The following is a 21576-nucleotide window of genomic DNA, read 5'->3' as shown; positions in this document are numbered from 1 at the left end:
ATAAAACAATGTCATCACTTCCACAACAGAAAAAATGAAAACAAGACCAACTTTTTTTAAGCAGACAACGTGTCCTGACAACAGACTGTTTGTTTTTTTAATCAGTGACATCACTGTGAGGGATGGCAGTTGTTGGAAGTTCGGATCCTGTGTAGAAAAAGTGGATCTGAGGAGAGTTGTAGAGGTGGTCGGTGCACTGAGAGGTGGTGCTGAGATGAGAGGGATCTAGTCTGTGAGTGTCGTTGGTGACTCTGTGCGTTTCAACCACGGCTTAGCAGACTGTCGCAGTCCTGAACTGTCCTGTCCGGCTGTTCACTATCGTATCCTCGTGAAGAGGTTCAGCACTGACTTTGATTCCTGGGAAAAGAAAAAAATAGTGTCAAGAACTTTTAATATGTAATAAAGAGCTGATGATCATTTTGGTAACAAAATGGGGGTACTACTCAGTATTATGTTTCACTTTACTTGAAGGTAAACAAAAAGAGTAACTAATGACTTATGAATTAATACTTAATGAGTCGTCACTAGTTCGTGCCACTCAGCGGCTGGCTCAAAGTTTACCAGTAACAACTCATGAAGAAAGTGGGCAGTATGTCAATTCAAATTTATTTCTGAACTAATCATTACCTAATGATTCATTAATACAGTATTATCTGCTATTATTATAGATAATACTGTATTATTATTATTATTATTATTATTATCTATATCGTCCTGAAATCACAGTTATTCAGGAATGACTCATTAACAGTTCATTAACTATTAAGTAGTTCCTGATTGATTCCTTATTCGCTCCTCAGTAACTACAGTCCAAAAACCAAAGACTCTTCATTTATTATCATAAATATAATATCAATATATTTTAGAAGTTGGAACCAGCAAATGTTCGACATTTTTTCTTGCAAATGACTGAAATGAATAATCAGTTATCAAAATAGCTGGCAATTTATTTTCTTTCAATTGACTAATCGATTTATGATTTGACTTGAATCCACAATTGGCTTCATCTATCAGGAGAATGTTACCTTCATGTATTGTGAAATGCACAAACTTAAAATGAGACATCAGAGGAGACATCATGACATCAACATCGACATCATGACAAATACACTGTACCTTGGTGCAGCGTGTCTTGCTGAAGACGTTCCAGAAACGTAGTGTCTCATCCCCGGCTCCTGTGACGATGGCCTCCCCATCTGGTGACACTGCCTGAGAGGGAGGACGGAGAGAGAACAATAGTGAAAGGGTGAGCACGGTGAGAAATCCAGTGAAGAAATGTAACAAAGTAAAGTTACCCAAGCCCTGTACACTTTATACTTCTTCTCCACCACATTTCAGAGGGAAATACTGTACTTTTTTCTTCACTACATTTATTTGAGTAGGTAGTCCAGTTACACTGAACATGCACGGCCGGTCATTTAAAACTGTAATCTTACCAGATAGAGCACTCTGTAAGAGTGTCCTGTCAGCTTGGCCACCTGTGTTAGTGACGGATACTTCCACACCAGGATCTGGTTCTGAGAGTAGCCGTGAGTGCTCACCTGTAAACAAACGGGGGAACGAACAACTGACAATACATATATTGTTGTTGTAGAGCAGTGATAGTCTGCAGCCCCCTGTGGGCCTTGAAGGCGCTGCAGGTGAGCTGTGAGAGGTCATTTACAATTAATAAATAAAGTTTTTAAATATCAATTTTGTATATAAGTTTGAAATTACCGTGAAGTATGTATGATTAATTATTTACATTTCTAGATAGTGTCTTAATGTCAACACTGAGATGAAGAAGAATACTCTTTTAAAGATTTTAAAAATTATTATTTTGTCATCTGCTACAAAGCAACAATTACTCCTTAATGACACAGAAATGATGATGTGTGTGTGTCCTCACCAGTTCATTAGCGTGTTTGGACCAGGCCAGGTTGCACACCTGCGAGCCGGTGTCTGTGCTCTGCAGCGCCTGACCCGTCAGCGTGTTCCAGAAGCGCAGGCAGCGGTCTGCGGTGCCGCCGCCTGACGCCAGCAGCCCGTGCTGGTGTGGGGACCAGGCGATGGCCTTCACTGCTGCCAGGTGATCACTGTACTGCTGCATGGGGAGAAGGCTGGAGCTGTTCCACACCAGCAGCTGGGACGGAGCAGGAGACGAAAAAGGGGACGGGATCATGAAGCTTAAATCGTCTCAGGATTCTTTCATTCAAAAGTCCCTAAGAAAAAAACGAATAATTTTCTCACCTTGTTGTCGTTGCCTCCAGACGCCAGGTGCTGGTGGTCAGGAGACCACTTGAGACCACACACTTCTTGTCTGTGACCTTGCAGCCTCCTCTCAGCGGTAGGGGGGGTTCTGACGTCCCGCTGGAGGATCACTCGGTCCCGACTCCCCGACGACAGCTGCTCTCCGTTCCACGCCAGGGCACCTTGGGCACAAAGGCTCATATTTCACTGTGGCTGTCAAAGAATCCATCTGCTGTTTCTTGATATGACAGTAACACATGTTTGGTGGCACAATATACAGGATACGTTGGACAGTATGATAAAGTGCAAAACAACATTATATTCTTTCTTTTCTGTTTGGAGATTCTCCTTGTTATCCCTCTAGTTTGCTAAAAGCAGATCGTAACGAGCTGGTGATGACTGACCTACACGTGCTGAGTGACCCTCCAGACTGGTCAGTTTCCTCCCACCCGCCGCGTCCCAGATCTGAACGTAACCTTTGTGGGTTCCGACAGCGACAAGACTCCCCTGATAGGACCAGAGACAAAGTCAAATCACACTGTTGTTTTCACATTAATTCAGTTAATTTTCTCTTATACTTTTGTCATACATGAGCAGAAGGTTCAGCCTCACCCTCTCATTCCAACAAACTGATGTAACAGAGTCCCCGTCCACTGACAGGTCACATAACCTTGTCACCTGTTACACAAACACAAGAATATACATTTACCATTTTATTTTTCTCTTCGGTGGATCACACACTATATTCATTCCCAACCATAACAGAATAACTTAACCATACCTGGCTGGTGCAGGCACTCCACAGGTAGACGCAGGCTCCCAGGCCGACACTGAGCAGGTTGCCCGCTGACCAGTCTACCAGGTTGAGGTAGAAGTCATCCTGCAGCTCCGGAGCGTCCAGCACTTTGAAGGGGATCTTGGAGATCTTCCGGGCTGGTTTACGAGGAGAGCGGAGCAGCTTGTGACTGCAGATAAACATTGCGAGGAAAAGGTCAGCTAGACGGTAAAGTTTAAGCGCCATTTCATGTTTGGTGTGCAGCACTTGAGACGTGTCATACCTCTTGTTACTAAGTGGAGAAAGGGAGTACGGTGAGACTTCATTATCGCTATCGAAAGGCACTCTCTTAGTGTGGACAGTGTACTGCAGAGGATTAACAAAGCAGAATTACACTCAGGGATGATTTTATTCATATTATCTGATGTAAGAGAGAGAGCAACAGCCATTTTCTTTTATCTCGTACCCTAAAAAGGCTGTGAGAGTCCTGAGAGAGGACTGCATGCCGCCGGTCGTCTGTGTGAGGGTCCGGCACAGTCTCTATCCCTGCCCCCAGTAACTCGTTCCTCAGCAGGGCAGCGTACGCCACAGCATCTGCAGGGGGCGAGGCAGAGAGAGTGGTGATGGAAACACAGAAGGTTGAGAGACAGAACTCAGGATTTTACACAAAAAAAAAGACAACTTGGATGATATTTAAGAAGTTAGTCTGACCTTTGCTTGAATCTGAACTGGCATCCTTTGCTTTATGGGTCTGATTTGGGGAGCGACAGTTCTCCTGCAGAGGAAAAGGAAAGGTGCGTCAAATTTTGCATTGTTTTGTTTTTGAGGGGAGGTGTAAAATATCAAAAGGTAAGGCTGCAACTAATGAGTATTTTCATTATCCGTTAATCTGCCGATTAATTCCTTGCCGGAAAATCGTGAAAAATGCTCATCACAATATCCCTGAGCCCAGAGTTATACCTTCAAATTGCTTATTTTGTCCAACCAACAGTCCAAAACCAAAAGACTCTTCATTTACTATCATACAGCAGCAAATTCTCAACCAGCCATGAGTTTGACATTTTGGTTTAAAAGATGACTGAAACGATCAATAGATTATCAAAGTAGCAGGTGGTTAATCGGTTAATCGACTGGCAGGTGTAAAGGCTGCTCACGTTGGCATAGTGGAAGTTGATGCTCCAGTTGCTTCCAGCGCGGGTGGGGATGAAGCGGTCCCCTGACTTCACACTGACAGGACTGCAGGTAGCACTCACACACTGGGATGGCAGGAGAGACACAGTTAAATATAACACATCACAGCAGGAATATTAGTATTTGGTAAAAGAGACAATATTACTCAGGAGCTTTTAATTTCCAGGTCATGGTTCTCACTATATTCTTTAGATCAGGACATTATACTAGTTTCAGCCAGCTATCCTGTATACACACGTACAAGACATGCAGCTGCAAACAGATGTTCTGTCAGTCTGTGTCACCTTTGACAGGCGGGCCTCTGTCGGCAGGTTCTGGTGGTTGATTTGCCTCAGCAGCCGTCTCTCGTACTCTTGGTCCATCTCCTCACAGGCAGCAAGGCCCCTGTGCTGCCCTCCCCGCCCCCCCTTTTTAAACCTCCTCCCGGCGGGGAAGTCCGCACTGGAGCCCCATCTCTGTGGAAAAACACGTTAGCTTCATTGAGAACACAAACCAGCAGTGTGGAGCGCTCAGAGACAAAACGCCGACCGGCCTGGTTAGCATGGTGTCTGTGCTCGCTACATGGTTTAAAGACCGAGTCGCGCTTTGTGGTTTCTCGCTGGCTTATTGACAGACGGATAATATCGAGGTTAAATGAGCCTCGCGGTGCGCTAATGACAGCCGCACCGTTGTCATGGCATCATGCTCGCGCACAACAACCCGTTCAGAGGCAGCGTAACATCAGCTGACGACGCTGCCGCAGCTCCGGGCTCTCTTACCGGCCGACACGGAGGCTCAGGGGACCAAGTCGACCGTCATCGTCGGTGGGGGGGGAACACCAGCGCCGCGGCGGACACACTGCGGGCCGCTTTCCTCCGAGTGACAGCGGTGCGTCTGAATGCCAACGCGACTCGCTGGTGTTGTTTATGTTCGCGACAAAGATGGCGACCGAATCAGCTGTGGCAGAAATTCTCTGGTTGACTTCTGCTGCCTGTGCAGTCAGCGCGGCGCGCGGCTCGACAGCGGCGCCCGCTTGCGATGCGCGCTCACTGCAGGTGGAGTAACACTGCGGTTATTCGCCATGTGGCCGCGGGGTGTCGCTGCTGCACTGCAAGAATAATTTGGATAGTGCTTCCAAGCAGCCCAGTTCATGCAGTGTTTGACCCCAGGTCCCTCTTTAACAGCTAAAAAAATACATGTTTAACATTGTTTATCCGCTGTTTACTTACATGTTTCAGTGTATACACTTCAACACAAAGAGAGTACTTGTTCATGCAAAGTACATATAACATAAAACATGAAAAATGTCCCTATTCAGTGCAATAACAATGCTGAAAGGTCAGTTTTTATATTTTATCTTCTTAATGAAATGCACATTTCTATTGTCTCCGAGGCAAATTGTATTACTTTCCGACAGTTTTGGTTTTAATAAAGTCAAAAGAAAAGAAAAAAAAACATTTAAAGGATAACAATATGTTGATTTTTCAGTTGGACCCCAAACATAGAGGAAGTAAAGCTGATCATATCTATGCCAGTATCATACCAAAAAGCTATGTAGGGGAAATGCTTCCAAAAAACTACTGATTCCCCTCATACATACATTAATTAACTTTATAGGACCAATATGTAAGAATTTTAGTTGAAAATGTAAAAAAACGTGATGATGTCTACGTATTGTGTTGCAGACATATCTACTGAAGTTAGCATGCTAACCAGCTAGCTCCAGCCTGTCCCAGTACAAATCCTGTAAGATTGGTGTAAACGCGAACACTACCCTGGTCCCAGAGCTCCCAGTCTGAACTGCTAAAGTTAGCAGCAACATGTAGTTACTCTGTTGATATGTTGCCCCATGTTTGATTTGTGAATTTGACAGGTAGCATATTCTTGCATATTGCACCTTTAAACCAACCCTCTCACATTCATTTGCCTACCATCTTCATGGACAGTAGCAGAGATAGAGAGGGTTTTGATGGCACAGGCTCGCCTCAGGGCTCCTCTGTGAGCGTGACCTCAGAGTAAATAAAGATCCTACATTTGCCCTCACTGATCCCAAAACTTCCACCCTTTGCCAACAGCGCCAGCGAGCATTTTGCAAACGAAACAGGCAGATAAAGATGTACTCTCTGAACTCTTTCATGTGTGGTTTTGTGCGTTACGAACCACTAGAAAAGAGGGAGAGGAAAACTGGCCTACTGCTGCTGCAGCCAGGCCTTTAATGAGAGTGAGTGAGTGACATGGTAGAGTGGAGACATGGCATGTCATCTGTGGTGGCACTCTGATCTGCACGTAGGCTTACATTACATGTCTGCCGACACAAGCACTGTTTATAGATGCAATCTGATTTTCTTTCTGTGCTGAACGGCATCTCTGTTTTCAATACAGACCAACTACCTATGCATATGTTTCTACTGTGCTTTACTTGAGTACTTTTATACGTTTTCTCAACTACTTTAACATTATAAATTCCACTTTTCACTCCACCTCATTTATCAGAGTCATAGTTATTTGTAACTTTCAGATCCAGATTTGACAAAAATAGACAGATGATGAGCTTATAATGTTATTTATTGTCGACCTGGTGGCTTCCGGCCCTTGTGTCTTGTGACCCCTAACAAACAAAGACATATTTCTTCTCTTAACTACTCAGATGGTTCCAATTAAATACCTGTTTGAGGCCAAAAGAGTGTAAAATTAGCTGTCACATGCAATTTAACTGCCCCTTCATGAACGCCACCATTTATTTAGACAGTATAACTGTTATTTTTAGCTGTCGTTTCAGCTTCTATGCCTACTTGCTAACTAGTTTTCATGCAATCTCAACAGGCGTTATTCAGGTGTTTCTGCTGGCTCAATATGTGGATTTATTCTTTATTAAAGGGGAGACAATTTTTTTAATGCACTGGCCAATTTTGAGATTTTGTTCGATTTCGCTTCCATTGCATGTCTTCTTCTCAAGGTTGTTGAGCTACTGTCTTTCCATGGACCTTTTTTTGGTTTGCAATTACAAGAGGAAGGAAGAGAAGTATAAAAACACTGCACAAATCTTTGTAGCAGAGTCATCGTGAGACATCAAGGAAGTGAAGCACATTCATATGTGTCAAAGCTTAGATTTTACAAACCTTTTCATGTGTCTATAAAGCACCAACTGGTCCATAAAATACATCTATTTAAACACACCTCTGATTAATTGGAAGTCATGAAGCATCCAGACCCCTCAGGTGATCTGGGACAGGCTGACTCAGTGTTCCCAGGAAAAAAAACAAGCAAGGTGAGGCAGCTTTCAGTTTGTACGCTCTCCACCTGTGGAGCAAGTTTCATAAATACCCGAGGTCTGCTAAAACTGTCAGCTCATTAAAATCAGGGCTGAAAACATTACTGTTTACTTTAGCTTTCAAATTATTTCTAACTTTTCATAACTTCTTTTTAATCTGCATTTGTGTGCTTGCTTTTGTTTTTATTATATTTTAGATGCAATTTTAAATTTTAGGTGCAATATGTAAGAATTGTCCAGCTCAAAACAAATGCGGGGCAGCATATCATCTGTGTAAAAGCTAACTGCTGCTAACAAGAGCTGCCCTTACCTAATTTGCAAAGTTAGCTCAGTTAGCTGTGCAGCCAGTGGTTCAGACTGGGAGCTCAGGGACCAGGGTAGTGTTATTGTTTACATCTCTAGCACAGGAGCTTTGGATCAGGAAAACTGGTTAGCACAGTAACTTTACCAGATATCTCAGCAAATCAATACATAAACATCATAATAATGTAAAATCTTGTATTTTCCTTTTCCTTTTCTCAATTATTACCTGCAGATGTAGATTAGAGCTACTAAGCTAACTCTGGTACAATGCATCAAATGGCAACAATTATGTTTAATATGGTAAATGGTTCCTCTACAAATAAAGATTAATTGAATTGAACTGAATTGTAATACATTTTTGACGATTTTCAGCTACATTTCTTCCATGATGCCCGATTAACTGTAGCTGCCATTAGCTTTGTTAGCTTGCTAGCTTGGTTAGCTGTGACTGTAGTGGTCCAGACTTGGAGCTCGGAGCAATAGAAGAGTGTTGGTGTTCACACGGTACAGGAGCTTTGGACCGGGACGGGCCAAGGCTAGCTGGTTAGCATGCTAACTTCAGTAGATATCTCTGCAACACAGTACACGGACGTCATGATGTCAAAACTGTTATTTCTTCACATTCTGTTGGTCATTTTAATTATTTTTTATTAACAAAAATTCAACAAAGATTCGTATTGTCCCTTTAATATTTTATATTTATTGTATTTCTATGCGCTTGAAAAGCACTTTGCACTGCCTTGTGTCTGAATCGCTCTATATAAATAAACTAGGGGTCCTGACCCCTACTGGGAACCACTGAACTAACTGTGTGTAAAGCAGTCAAAACTTACTTCTTCAAGTGGACTCTTGTTAGATTGTTGTATTGCTTCTTGTACTCACGTCAAGGATATGAGAAGTTTTCCACCACTGTACATTATAAACTACGGCCATGTTTACACCCCTCACCATGCGCACATTCCACACGTGCACACACTTGCAGCCACATACGCAGACAAACACTGACCGGGATTACTTACAAGAAGCTATCTGACCATCGTCTCATTTTGCTTTGAGACAGCCCAGCCAAAACAGCCCCTCTTATCTGCATCCTCCATCAGCTTCGCACTGAGCAACGTGCAGCCAGGGCCACGTTGGAGAGGCCCAATGCCGACGTGCAGGGCAGTGTCTGGGGGTGTAGAGCGGCCGTCTGGCCCAGTCAGGGTGGAGGGGGAAACGCTGCGGCCTTATCGCTCCTGTAAATACAGCGCAGTTCAGTGGGCACAGAGGAAGCTGTAGGGGCAGTGCTTACAAACTGTGACGCTCTCAGATTCTTACTGGAATTCACAACAAGACAACAATAGGACTCTGACTAATCTCATCTCTCGCATGATGACGAGAAAAATAATAGTTTCAGTATGATAGATAATAAAAGGAAAGAAGGCGATGAGTGCAGGCTCAGCGTTTTTTCCAGGCAAACATGAATGGCTTTATTGTTCATATCCTCTCAGAGAAAGAGTTGATGGAAAGAGTGGTGTTTGTGCACATGAAACCGAGCTCTGGAAAACACAGCAGCAGGCTAGTACTGTAAAACAACAACCTTATCTTTAAATCATGTGAGCAGGGCATGTGGTGTTTGATACGTCACGGCGTCAAGTGTTTACAAATGGTGTTGATGGTGCCACCTTTATTATTAATGTGTTGGTGAGAATGAACCATTTTGGTTGGTTGTTTTTTGGGGGGGGACAGTTGGTTAGTTGTCTGTTTGGCTGGCTGTTTGGCTGGCTGCTGAATAAAGGGACGGATCCTGGAATTTTTTCTCACTTTCTTTTAACATTCTTGATCTTGATGATAAAAATCAGGCGTATTAAGGTGGCTGGTATCAATGAGTTACTACAACTTGATGTGGATCCAAATAGAAAAATCCATATCTAGCGGATCTAAATACGTTTTATTTGATATTGGATTAGGATTGATTGAATTAAAGGGGGCTGTTGGGCCTCTCTACTGGGTGACGGGTGGCCAGTTCTTACATATGGCACCTTAAGAGGAACACTTCATCCTTCAGTTTATCACAAACATTCAAAATAAACACATTTCACAGAATAAGAAGGGCACGGAAATTGTTATCTGAAACATAACTAAAGCTGTCAGACAAATGCAGTGGAGTAAAAATTATGAGCACTACTGGATCTAAGCCTTGGTGGTAGATCCAGACGTGTACACGTGACATTTTGCCGGTCTGCATTGTTATGCAGCGAGAATGTTTTTGTTATCTCGCCCCTATAGATGTGGTTGAGTTGATATTTTCATTTTGTGTGGGCCTCCTCTCCCTTTTCTCTCTTTCAGTCTCTCCCTCCACCGCAGACTGCCATGCTGAACGTCTCCTCCCACGCGCTCGCTCACTTTGACACACCAGAGAGTTAAAGAGCAGCACACTCTCCCCTCGCTCCGTCTCTCTCTGCCTTGGTGTCAAATAAGGACAAGTATTGATCAAACAGAGGGGCATGTGGGTTAAACGTGATTTGGTTTACAGTAGATCTTTTATATTGATCCGACCAACATGGAGTCACATTTCAGAGAAAAGCTGGTTGTTTTGTGAGGAAGCCAACAGTCTGTGCTGCTGTGATGCCAGAAAATCAGCCGGAAATCCCCCCAACTGTATGTGAAATGACTATATGTATGTGTCTGTGCATGCATGATCAGTGTTCACTATCCATCTTTCCTCTCCTCCCCTCAGGCGGAGTGGATTCCCTCCATCTTCAAGTCTCACTTCTGCTCCTCTGCTGCTATGTGACACATTATTCAGAGTGTGTGCGAGCATGCATGTGCTTCAGTGTGTCATCTTTAAGTATGCATGTGCGATCCCGGGGGTGTCAGAGTGCTCTTGTGTGGCGCTGCGTCCCCACAGGGATGTTCCCTTCCATGTCCGAAACAGTTCCCGGGCCGGCTGCACGCTGGGTAAAGAGCCCAGAGGAATCAGCACAAATGTCAGGCGGGTGCTGTGTCCTTAAACGCATCATGACAGATGTGACTTGACACAGACAAGTGCTTCACACACGGGATAGTGTCCAAGGATCCACTTCTTTTTAAATCAGCATCTTTCTTTCAAATAATTGAGGCTCATGAGAAAATATGCAGTCATCACACAGAATTAGCATAATATTTTACTATTCAGTTTATTTTCCATAAATCCTGATTAATTTGACTCAAAGTTGGTAATAAACTCTGCATGCATGTCCTCCTTTTCCCTCATGAAAAGGTCAGGAAACCAAAGTCTTACATTTCGGGTGTGTTTTGACATTTCTCATGCGTTCGCTCATTCTGTGTGTTATATAACTGCTGCCATACGCATTCTATGTATCTGAAGATATTCCAGAGAGTTGCATGCAAAGGCAAATCCGCACAGAGAGAAACAATGCCGTATCTATGATGACTGCCGCCATGTTTGATAACTAGATGATTTGTGACATTTTCTGGGAAGGACGCATCCTGTTATTGTCCAAATCCTGCGTTTTCGACCCCACGAAACACAAGACACACAAACACACACATACAAGAGGCCTTAGAGGAAGCTGACTGCCTCATCTGATCTTTTCCAGATTCATCTTTTTTTTTTTTAGAGCGGGGCAGAACTCTGTTTTCACTTCCTTACCGATCTGTCTGAGCCACTCAGAGCTGATCTCTGCCATCTACACACACGCCTAGGCTGCTATTGAATTATCCTGGAATGCCCCATATTAGCCTGTATTCCTCTCACTGACTGCTGCCCAGTTGACTTCAGTCCTTACTGTCAACTCAACTAAAAACAAACAGCAGCTGGCCAGGAGAAACTGCAGGAAGACATTTGTTTTTATAAAGTGGATACGGAGAGAGCAGGTTTGTTTTGCTGGAAGTGGTTGTCTTCCTCTCTCGCCTTGGCCCCGGGCCGCGGGCCCTTTCAGAGCCTGGCTGGTAGAGTGGAGAAAGGAGGTGGATTGGCTGTCAACTGGATCCACTGGCACTAGGAGCCTCCGGCCCAGCCTGGACCCAGGCAGTTCACAGACACCGGGGCCAGGGCGGTCTGCCTTCACCCTGCTGACGTCAGTCACCGACAGACCACAAGACTTGTGTTAGAGTTTCAAACAAACTCGCTGCCCATTGCCATGGCAGTGTGGACCACCACCATGGAAAACGCGAGTCCTCGTCTGCGCCAGTGTTTACCATAAACAGAACCTCATTCTTGCTGAATCTAAGGAAGGTTCATGTTTCCTGTTGTCAGCCGGACATCCACTAAGTAAACACAATCTAACGTCTCAGAAATCTTTCAAACTGGACGTGTGATGTATCACACATGGAGTATATTTAAAGGAGCACTGTGTAGTTTTAGGAAAGAAATTTGAATCATTGAGTGATTTTTTTCATGCCTAAACAACTGAATAAACAAACTGACCTTAAAGGACAACACAGTTTCATACTGTTTTACTTTGTTTATATTTGGCGGACCCTGCCACCTTTCTAGCTTCAAACAGTGTTCTGGGACCTTATTTTCCTCTGAGAACAGCTTGTTTATTCAGTTATGGAAAAAATACCTATTCCTGAGTTTGTATTATTACCTCATTAATAATGTAAATGTTATAGAGTTTGAATTTCTTCTCCAAAAACTACATAGTGCCCCTTTAAGTCAGTACATTGTGTCAACAATGGCTCTCTAGTCTTTCTCAGCACTGCTCCATGAGCACTGCCAATTTTCTATCCTACCAGGTAATTTTCATAGCTAACTAATGAGTGCCATCATCTAAGTTGGCTTTGGCAACACATTTAGAATGTAATGCCAATGAAGCCTGTTGAACTGAAAAACTGAGCACCTTTCAAACATTGGTTCACAGATGAATACATTAAAATACCTGAACTCTTGAGCTGAGACCTAAAGGCAGAATGAGTGCTATCAAGCATTTATAAGCCATCAAAGACTGAAATACATATCGTTATCATGAGATATATGAGAGCAGTAGGTTTCTTTTTTGCCGTCTGTTTTGTTGAAACTGAAATCAGTGGAAGTCATCTCACAGCTTCATGCGCGCCCTCCCGTTCATCACGTATTCTCGATGCTTATCGCCTCGGGTCAAGGTGCTCGCGGCCATGGGAGAGTGAATGCCCTCATTGCGAAGCGCATAGCATCACTATCTCTACCCTTCCTGTTTACACTGATGGCTCAGCGTCCAGAACTCAAATCAGAGAAGAGACACGTCACCAGCATCACTGCTGGGAAGTGACTAATGACTCGATTCAGTTGTTTTGCTGCTTCTGTCATTTCCAGCAGGTTTTTCCCCTCAGAGTTGCAAAACTGGAACTACGACATGAACAAAACCACATCAGTTGTTGTTTTCTTTTAATTGTAGGATCACGTGTGATTGTGGCTTTAAAGATTAATTTGAATGTTATTGTGCACCTGAAGAAACATACCTGGCTGCTTTCATCATCACTTCTTCTCAAAGTTGACGAAACAGCTTTGAGACGAGGATAACAAGTGTTTGTTTGATCCAAAAACACACAGACCAGAACTTTTCTGTAATACATGCCCGTTTTAATAATCTGATAGAAAACATTTGTTGAGCACAACATACACCATTTGACCATATATTGTGAGGAAAACACTGAAAAAATAGTTTTGAAACCACGTCATATATTTCAGCAAATATTCCTGTAGCTGTACAATGACCCGTCACCGTACACAACATACTGAGTAAATATCCAGCCTTCATAATCCGCTAGGAACAAAAAGACAAAAACAAAAGCCAGACTTCTTCTGCACCTCGGCGAGGTGTTGTTGTCGCTTCAGACTGCACAAACGATTTCTGGCTGCGATCTTAAAAACCAAAACAGACATTTCAAATTGTCAAAATTGAACTGCATAACTTCATGTTACGGTCTCATAGCAAAATAGCTTGCGAAATACATTAAACTGGAAACCACCAGACGAGTTCAGTCAAAGTGTGATTTGACATGTGGTAGTGCATATAAATAATAACAAATATACAGGGAATATTAACAATCAATATCAATATTATCATATACAAGAATAAGATAATAAATACACTGTTACAAACAGCTGAGGGGTCAGCACAACACAGCCGGGTGCAACAAGATTGTGCGACTCTGTGAATACTCACATACACACTCACATGCACGCACACACGCACGCACACACGCACACGCACACACACAGAGGAGATATCATGTCATGACACGATATTGACCCCTTTTATTCTGAAGGTTGCACCTTACAATGTGGTACCTTTAAGGTAGCGTTGGACAGATCGGCAACCAGCTGCCGAGCTGTCGACGTATTCAAAGTGCTGGGATAAAAACTACAAGATACTACGATGAATCTATCACTTAACAGGTGTCTGTTTAAAATGTGCACACAGTCTTACAGTCATTCAAAGTGTACAGCACGAGAATGGATTGCTGTTAACCACAAGAGGTGTGTGAGCTCATGAGATGGGGAATCACGAGGTGGAAACAGATTTTTCCATGCTGGAATAGCTCAAAACACAAGGGAGCAGATCTTTTAAACCTTTGTCTTGGATATTTTTGGCAATATTTCACTTCCTAACTTTGCCTTCAGCTACAGAAAGATGTGAGGGATCAATTTGGCTTCTGGTTGGAAGTTTGATTTGTTACACTAGTGACTCTGAAAAGCGTGAGATCACACTTTTCAGAGGTGGCAGTGAAATCATCAAAGTGCTTTCTTTACAGGATCTTTGGAAATTTTTCTTTAGATGTTTTTGGACTCAAAAAGCTGACGGGAATCTGACCCATGAGTTATTAAATAGCTTATGAAATGAATTATTGGAACAAAGTTAAATTATTTTGGTTTTCCATGTTTACTGTAATGTTTCCTGTAAGTTACCGATGCGCTCCACCTCTCCATCCGATGCCACAAAGTGCAAATTGTGCTGGGAAGTCAGCTGATTTTTAGAAATACATCCACCGGACGCTTTTGTGAGAACAAGCTTGTACTATTGCCAGAACATTAGGAAGACTGTGTGAGACAAATGTGTCCTCTTTTTGTAGAAAATCTGACACATTTTACAGCTACATGAACGTGTTCAATAAATTATAAAAACGCTTACAAAAAGACATGGTTGTTAAAAAAAAAAAGGCACACAAATTTTTCTCTTTTAGACAAGTGTTAGAAAAAAACAACTTGGTTACAATAAACTTGTTGACCAGTAGTTTTGGTTGGACACTTTACGAGGTGGCACCCGATCCCGACACAAAAACATACAAAGAATTTAAATGAACATAAAAAACATCCTGAAGTGCAAGTTTGGATTTTTTACTAGTCCCAGTACACGGATACACATTGTCCACTTCACGTTCTTTGTCTGTGAGAACCAAGATTCATCCCCCGACTCCGCAGTCCGACAGTAGTCCCTTCTTTAAAGAACAGACGCTACGTTCTTCCAGCTCCCGTCTAGGCGGCTCAAAAACAAACTGCCACAGGGTTTCCAAGCCTTGTTTGCAGGGGTGCCCCACATTCAGTCAGGCCCTCTTTGCCAGGCAGCTCCGAAGAGCCAGATTGCAGGATTGCTCCACTGCAATTAAAATGATTTCAGCCAAAAACAGCAGAAACTGCTGCACTCTTAGAACAGCGTCAGTTTGGACAGCTATGTTTGGTCGCGTGTCGCCGTGTCCAGATCAGTCGGATGGTCTTCCAGCGACACGCTGTCAGCTGTCTCCATCATCCTGCTCTCCCCGTCTCCATCCTGGTCGTCCAGCGTCAGTTCAAACTGGAATTTACTCGTCACCGGTCCCCCCTCCAACTCCCCGTGTGGGCCGCCCTCCCCATCGCTGGTGTAGAAGGGAGGGGAGGGGCTCTGGGGGATCATGCTCTGGTACCAGTTCCTGTTGTCTTCCAGCGTGTCTAGGATGTCCTGGGCATCGGGGTGGACCAGGTCAGCCCATGTCTCCCACAGAGGGTGGACGATGTAGTCAATGAAGCCAACCTAGAGAAGAAACGATGATGTCAGTAACAATAACAAAACATTTTATTAACTTGCTGCTTTTGGAGTTTGATGTGTGTGTTCTCTACCTGTGTCCTCTCCACTGAAGCTGTGTGTTTGTCACACATGGGGCTGATCTCCATCCCCCTCTCCCTCTCTCTGTCTCCCTGGTGGAAGAACTCATCCATGATCCTGTCGGTCCACTGCCGGTACAGATCCAGAGGCTTGGTCGGGTTGCTCAGGTCGGCACAGTGAACCATGTTACGCAAAACCTGCAGAGAAAAAAAATACAAAATTTAACTCTCTTGCATCTCTTTCATGCGTTCCAGACTGTCTGCATCATGTGTTTGTACAAGCGTGCCTCGTACCTGCATCCTGTCTGTGTAGTTGTCCAACAGCAGCACTCCAGAGCTCGTCACCTTCTTGGTTTCGACCATCGTCTTCAGATCAGCCAGCAGGCTCATGTGTTTGGACATGTCTGTTGCCAGTACCTGGAAGAGAGCGAGACACGGGGGAAATGATGTAAGAAATGATTCAGGGAGGAAGCAATAAAGTAGTCAAGACATCACTCGCAGCTTCACAGAGTAATGTTTCCCCTCACCATGTCTATAACCATCCTCCGGAGTGTTTGCCTCTGCTTCTTGGTGAGGTTTTGGAAGATGTCGCAGTTGTCTTCCTGCAGCAGTTTGAAGCCCACGGCCAGGTGGTGGTTCTCCAGCACTGACTCATCATTGTACATCAGAGCCAGCTCGGAGTCTGAAGGCAGAGGGAGGAGGAAGGAGGAACAGGGAAATTAAATGTAATGTCCCTAAACAAAACCCTTGTTGTTGTTCCCTTTTAGACAGATCCCATTAAACCATTATATATATATATATATATATATATATATATATATATATATATATATATATATATATATATATATATATATATATATCTTGTAAATAAAGACTAAATAAAAACTGTGTTTTTGTGAGAGGACTCACTGGTGTTGATGAGGAACTGGTTGGAGACTCCTGGATGGTCCACGTCGTGAATGGCTGCGGCGAAAATGGCTGCCAAGATCTCCAGATCAGTGAAGACGGCCTGCGTTTGAAGAGGAGGAAGAATAATAAAGAAATGAGATCAATGAATGAACAAGCCAAACAAGGTAAGGTATTAGGCAGCGGTCTAGAGGCCGGTCCTTCCACGTGTCATCCTCTCAGGCATGCAGTTTCATGCTAAACTGCACGTCATGCCAGTCACCTCATTAAATCAAAGTAGCCTGAGAAAAAGGTGTGGGCGGTGATGCCACATGGTAATGGTGTCACATGTAGATTCAATGAGGAACCAGAGCTCAATTTGAGGATATAAACTATCAAAAATGTAGCTGATATAATTTGTGTCTGTGACTTACATCCAATGCGGGCGTGGACAGGAGGATATGAGTGGACTGTGCTACATCAGCGGCGTGTAGGCTGTTGTGGTAGGCCACGTCGGAGTGATAGTGGCCCTCCAGGGTCAGCATGAACGTCACAAAGGTGTCCGCTGGAATCTTGAACGTCCTCATCAGGTCTCGCTCCTGCGTGCGACACACGGTAAGAAAATGAGATAAAGAAGACCTTCAACAGTGAGAAGTGATTCCTCACCGAAAGCGCGTTACTTTCAAGCGTCTCTTAAATTAGACTAATGATCTGACCTTAAAATCAATTCTGAAACCGCTTTCGGCAAATTGTGAATCATATACGGCAGAAAAGGGCTGGAGATGAATATATTTGATCTCCTGCCAGGGTGATTCACAGCTACAAATCAATTTCAGTGGCTAATGTCAATCTAGCAGATGTTCCTGTAGTGACACTGACAGAACATACTGTACACACTGCCTTCTATAGCCGTGTGTGTATGAACACTTTCACACTTTTTTTAATGTGACGAGGAGGTGGCACTGACCTGAAAGATGGTGTACATGATGGCTGTGAGCGGTCGGTTATGGGAATGCTCGGCCACTCTGAAGATATTCAGGCCCCATTTGTTGATGTCCTCCAGGTCCTATCAGAGAGCAGACTGTGAGCATCTCAGCCAATCACACGATATTCAAGTCATTATGGTGTACAATCTCTCCATCGCTAACCTTCGACAGCAGCTCCTCCTGGTCTGTCTTGACCCCGAAACGATTGCTGGAGCTCCCGGAGATGCTGGGCGTGTGTCTGACCTTCCTCACCCCGCTGATATGAGTCATCATCCCACCCTGCTGCTGCTGCTGTTGCTGCTGCTGGCCCTGCCTCCTCTTCCTTTCCCTCGACTTGGGAACCGGACACGGAAGCTCCAACTCATTCTGCTTGTCTGGATAAAAAGGAGACAAAAGTGGAGGGGAGACAGTTAAAACAGTGGTTTTCAGACGAGGCTAGGGGATGTCATGTTAATCTGGGCTTGTTTGCCTCTATACTGAGTAGACGAAGTTAACATGGGGAGATAGTTGACCTTTCACACCTACGTGAAAACACATTAAAGCTGCACTGACAGCTGTTTAATTAGCGAGCAATCCTTGAGTTACTTTACTAAAAATACTTTTCCCTTGACAGCAAAAAAGCTGCAAAAATGAAAGATTAAACAACAAATATTGACATATAAACATGACAAGATTGTAAAACATAATGACAAAGGGCCAACAAGTGCTAATGAGGTGTTGAATTATGACAATGTTCCGCTGCATTCTGAGAAACGCCTTGTAATAACAATCCACAGAATCGTGGAAAGCTAACTCACGTGAAGCCAAAATGTTTTGAAAAGGAGGGACCTGTTAGGATGCAGGTTTGTTCTGTACATGTGATGCTCTATGCAGCTGACAGTGTGCATGTGTGTGTCTGTGAACCAAACATATACTGCAGCGAGAGAAAAAAAAATCTACCTCAGCTGCATCCTCCACAAAGAAAGCACAGGAAGAAAATGATCTCACTGCACCTGACAGGTGTTAGCTGCAATGCAGATGACAACAAAACCACAGAGCTTCAAAGATCAGCTCAGTTTCTCTCTGTGTTTGTCTCCATCATGCACAAATCTCTTTCACTGCACCACTTCTATTGTTAGGCGTAGTGTCTCCGCCATGCAGCCTCTCTTCCCTTTTAGGTGTTTGCTCCTCTGAGGCGAGAGGACGGAGGCGTGTTTACGAGCAAGAGCAGGGACATGAGTGCACACAGCCCTGATAAGCTTGCTGTCTGGGTGTATGATGGCGGTGAGCTGGATGGAAAACCTGCGGGGCAGACTGGCTGTTTGCTGGCTGCCTGTGAGTCATGAAACGCTGGCGGGCGTCTCAGAGACAAGGCAACACTGCTGTCTTCCTGATGAATAATGCAGAGTCTATCTGAACCTGATGGCACTGAATGCACACAAGCATTCTCCCTCTCCCCCTGATTGCCCCCGATCTCACCAGAGGGAAGTCTTCCCTGAGTACAAACCACCACCTCCCCTCCCTCACTCTAAATCTCTCTGCAGTCAGAGCGAGGCGAGGGGACTCTCTGTCTCTCTCCTACAGACCAGATCAGACTGGTTTGAGAGCAATGGGGCACACCAAGTTTCTCTGCTACTTAGCACATGCTTTGAGTGCCACATGCAGACATGGTGTGGCATGTGAAGATACAATGCATACTTCAACGTGTGTACGTGCAGTTATTTGTGTCTGAATATGTGCTGCAGTGCTCACCGAGGAAGGTGTTGGAGATGTACTCTGACACTTGGTTGCCTGAGCGACTCATCTCAGACAGGTGGCTTAGCTCCCGGTTCAGCATCCTCTTGAACTGAAGGCAAAAAAACAAAAGGAAAAGCATAAGGTTAGATGCTCTATACAAGGTCATACACATTCATTACATCATTTTCCTGCTGTTTCCGAGCAGAAGAATTAAGCATTTCCTGTTATTTTCCACTGGAGGAGAACATGGCCTCGTGTTTTTTTATGCGCCATATAAGGTCTGTGTTTATGTCTTCTCGGTCCTGGTTTGAGTTAGTCACTGAGACACTTGACAGCCGAGCATTTCAACAAACAAAACACAGAAGTGCAGAATATTCAGTGTCGTCATGTTTTTTTGCTGAATTCTTGCGAAGGAAACAAAATGACACGCCAGGATGACAAGAATTACTCTAATCAAACACTTCCAACTGTGTGATCAACACATGGCAGAATTGGAGAAATCTGAGACATTTCACCAGCTACAACAAAATGACATGAATATACAGTATGTTCACACACACACACACACACACACACACACACACACAGTCCAATCTATGCCAGATCTCCTCTGGGACACACCTTGATGTATCCCCAGGACACAGAGAACAGGTAGTTGGCCTCAGGCATGGTGCTGAGCTGTGCTGAGCCCCTGGCGCTCCCCAGCAGAAGCCCTCTATGCTCCTCTCTGAGTGGACCCCAAGGCTCAGCTCTGAGCCCTGCAGCTTGAAGCTCAAAGTGCCACTGAATCCCTCGCCTTCCAATGGTCGACTACAGTAAAAACGCCCCAGCTGAACTCTCCAGAGGGGCTGCGGCAGACCCCTACATCCCTGGCCAAATGCGCCTCCTCATAGTTCCCCACCGTTTTCCAGGATCGCAAGCAACTGGCGAGAGTGATGGAATCCCCCTGGACGCAATCAATATTTCCTTTGCTTCTTTTCTCTGGTCCGTCTGCCTAACCCTCTTTTGCCTCCTGCCACCAATCCGAATGTTCTCCGGGGGGGAAATCCAGCCTTACCCCAGCCCAGACTGAGCAAGGCAGGGAGGAAGGGCAGGCTCTAAGACAGATGGAGAAAGGAAAGGAGGGACGGAGAAAAGCGGAGAGGAGGGGGGGGGCGCTCTAGCTGTAGAGTCCCCTGTGGCAGAGAGGCCGATGGAGTCTCTCTCTCTCTCTCCCTTTGCCTCCCACCCTCTCTGAACATTGAGCCACGCACAGCACTGCAGAAAATTAGAGTTTGGGAGAATCCCCCTATCTCTCTCTCTCTCGTTCTAGCTATTTCTCTCTTTCTCCCTCACTCCTGTGCTCTCTGCAAACCCCCTCCCACTGTCTCTTTCAACCCCCCTCCCTTCTCGATCTGCTCCCCCTGCTCAGTAATGCAGAACAGATCCAACACATACTGCGCAATGCGAGGCTTCAAAGCACCACAGCATTTATCACATGGGTGAGGAGACGCTGGGTATTAATTTATCAGATTGGGGTTGAGTCTTTTTCTTTTTGTTTTTTGCACATTGCAGGTGCAGAACCATAAGCTGCTGCACACACTTCAGTCCATAATCACTAGAGTACAATTTATAAAGGTCTGATCCGAGAACATTGTGTTTCCTGACTCACTGCAGCGGTATTCTCTTCTTAAAAACGCAGATGATGGCAGACAAACAGATGAGAGTTTTCAGTCTGCCGCCCACCGGAGTACCACCAATTGCACGACAACCTGAACGCCATGGCAACAGAGTCACGTGGCCCACCCCTCCATCGTTCTCACGGTGGTCTCCACTCTAAACTCATTGCATCACATCACACACAGACACACAGGGATGCTCTGGATAGACACAGCTGGGCGAGACACACAGAAACACACAATCACAGATAGATGTTGCAGGGGGCAGATTCTGGTGCAAGATAGCTTTTGTTGTCAGGAGAGAGACGCACTAATTCAAAACCACATCCTAATCTTTATAATGAACACAATGGAATAATGGTGCAGTCAATTATTTTTCCTGAAAATGTGATTGCAATTTCCTGTTTTTATAAAGCCATTAAAAAAAAAAAAAAAAAAAAAAAATCAGCCACGATTGTGCCTTTTGCCAGGGCTCTTTTATTTCATACAATGGGGTCTTTTCTCTTCATACTGAACCAGACTCTCTCTGGTCTCAA

General features: G+C 44.4%; 2 protein-coding genes across 2 annotated transcripts in view; both read right to left on the bottom strand.

The window, feature by feature from the left end:
• Positions 1-83: 83 nt before the first annotated feature.
• fzr1b (fizzy/cell division cycle 20 related 1b) lies at positions 84-5198 on the bottom strand. The gene is made up of 14 exons (XM_073491943.1): positions 4954-5198; positions 4480-4650; positions 4159-4260; positions 3716-3779; positions 3471-3598; positions 3288-3370; positions 3011-3194; positions 2842-2907; positions 2634-2736; positions 2230-2411; positions 1889-2122; positions 1437-1541; positions 1117-1209; positions 84-357 (listed from the first exon to the last, which is right to left on the bottom strand). The coding sequence occupies exons 2-14, from the start codon at positions 4555-4557 to the stop codon at positions 316-318; spliced, it is 1464 nt and encodes a 487-aa protein (XP_073348044.1). The 5' UTR covers positions 4558-4650; positions 4954-5198; the 3' UTR covers positions 84-315.
• An 8073-nt stretch (positions 5199-13271) lies between these two features.
• LOC141016423 (3',5'-cyclic-AMP phosphodiesterase 4B-like) overlaps positions 13272-21576 on the bottom strand; it is a 55259-nt gene continuing 46954 nt past the window's right edge. The window contains exons 10-18 of the mRNA XM_073490778.1: positions 19398-19491; positions 17829-18040; positions 17648-17746; positions 17115-17279; positions 16705-16804; positions 16320-16474; positions 16087-16209; positions 15808-15990; positions 13272-15721 (exon numbers count right to left, since the gene is read on the bottom strand). Of these exons, the coding sequence (XP_073346879.1) occupies positions 15383-15721; positions 15808-15990; positions 16087-16209; positions 16320-16474; positions 16705-16804; positions 17115-17279; positions 17648-17746; positions 17829-18040; positions 19398-19491 (1470 nt within the window). The 3' untranslated portion in view covers positions 13272-15382. The remainder of the gene's footprint in view (positions 15722-15807; positions 15991-16086; positions 16210-16319; positions 16475-16704; positions 16805-17114; positions 17280-17647; positions 17747-17828; positions 18041-19397; positions 19492-21576) is intronic.

This window comes from Pagrus major, chromosome 21 (genome assembly GCF_040436345.1).
Source record: "Pagrus major chromosome 21, Pma_NU_1.0".
NCBI classification, from domain to species: domain Eukaryota; kingdom Metazoa; phylum Chordata; class Actinopteri; order Spariformes; family Sparidae; genus Pagrus; species Pagrus major.
The sequence above is the reverse complement of the archived record's forward strand: the minus strand, read 5'-3'. Positions and strand labels throughout refer to the sequence as shown.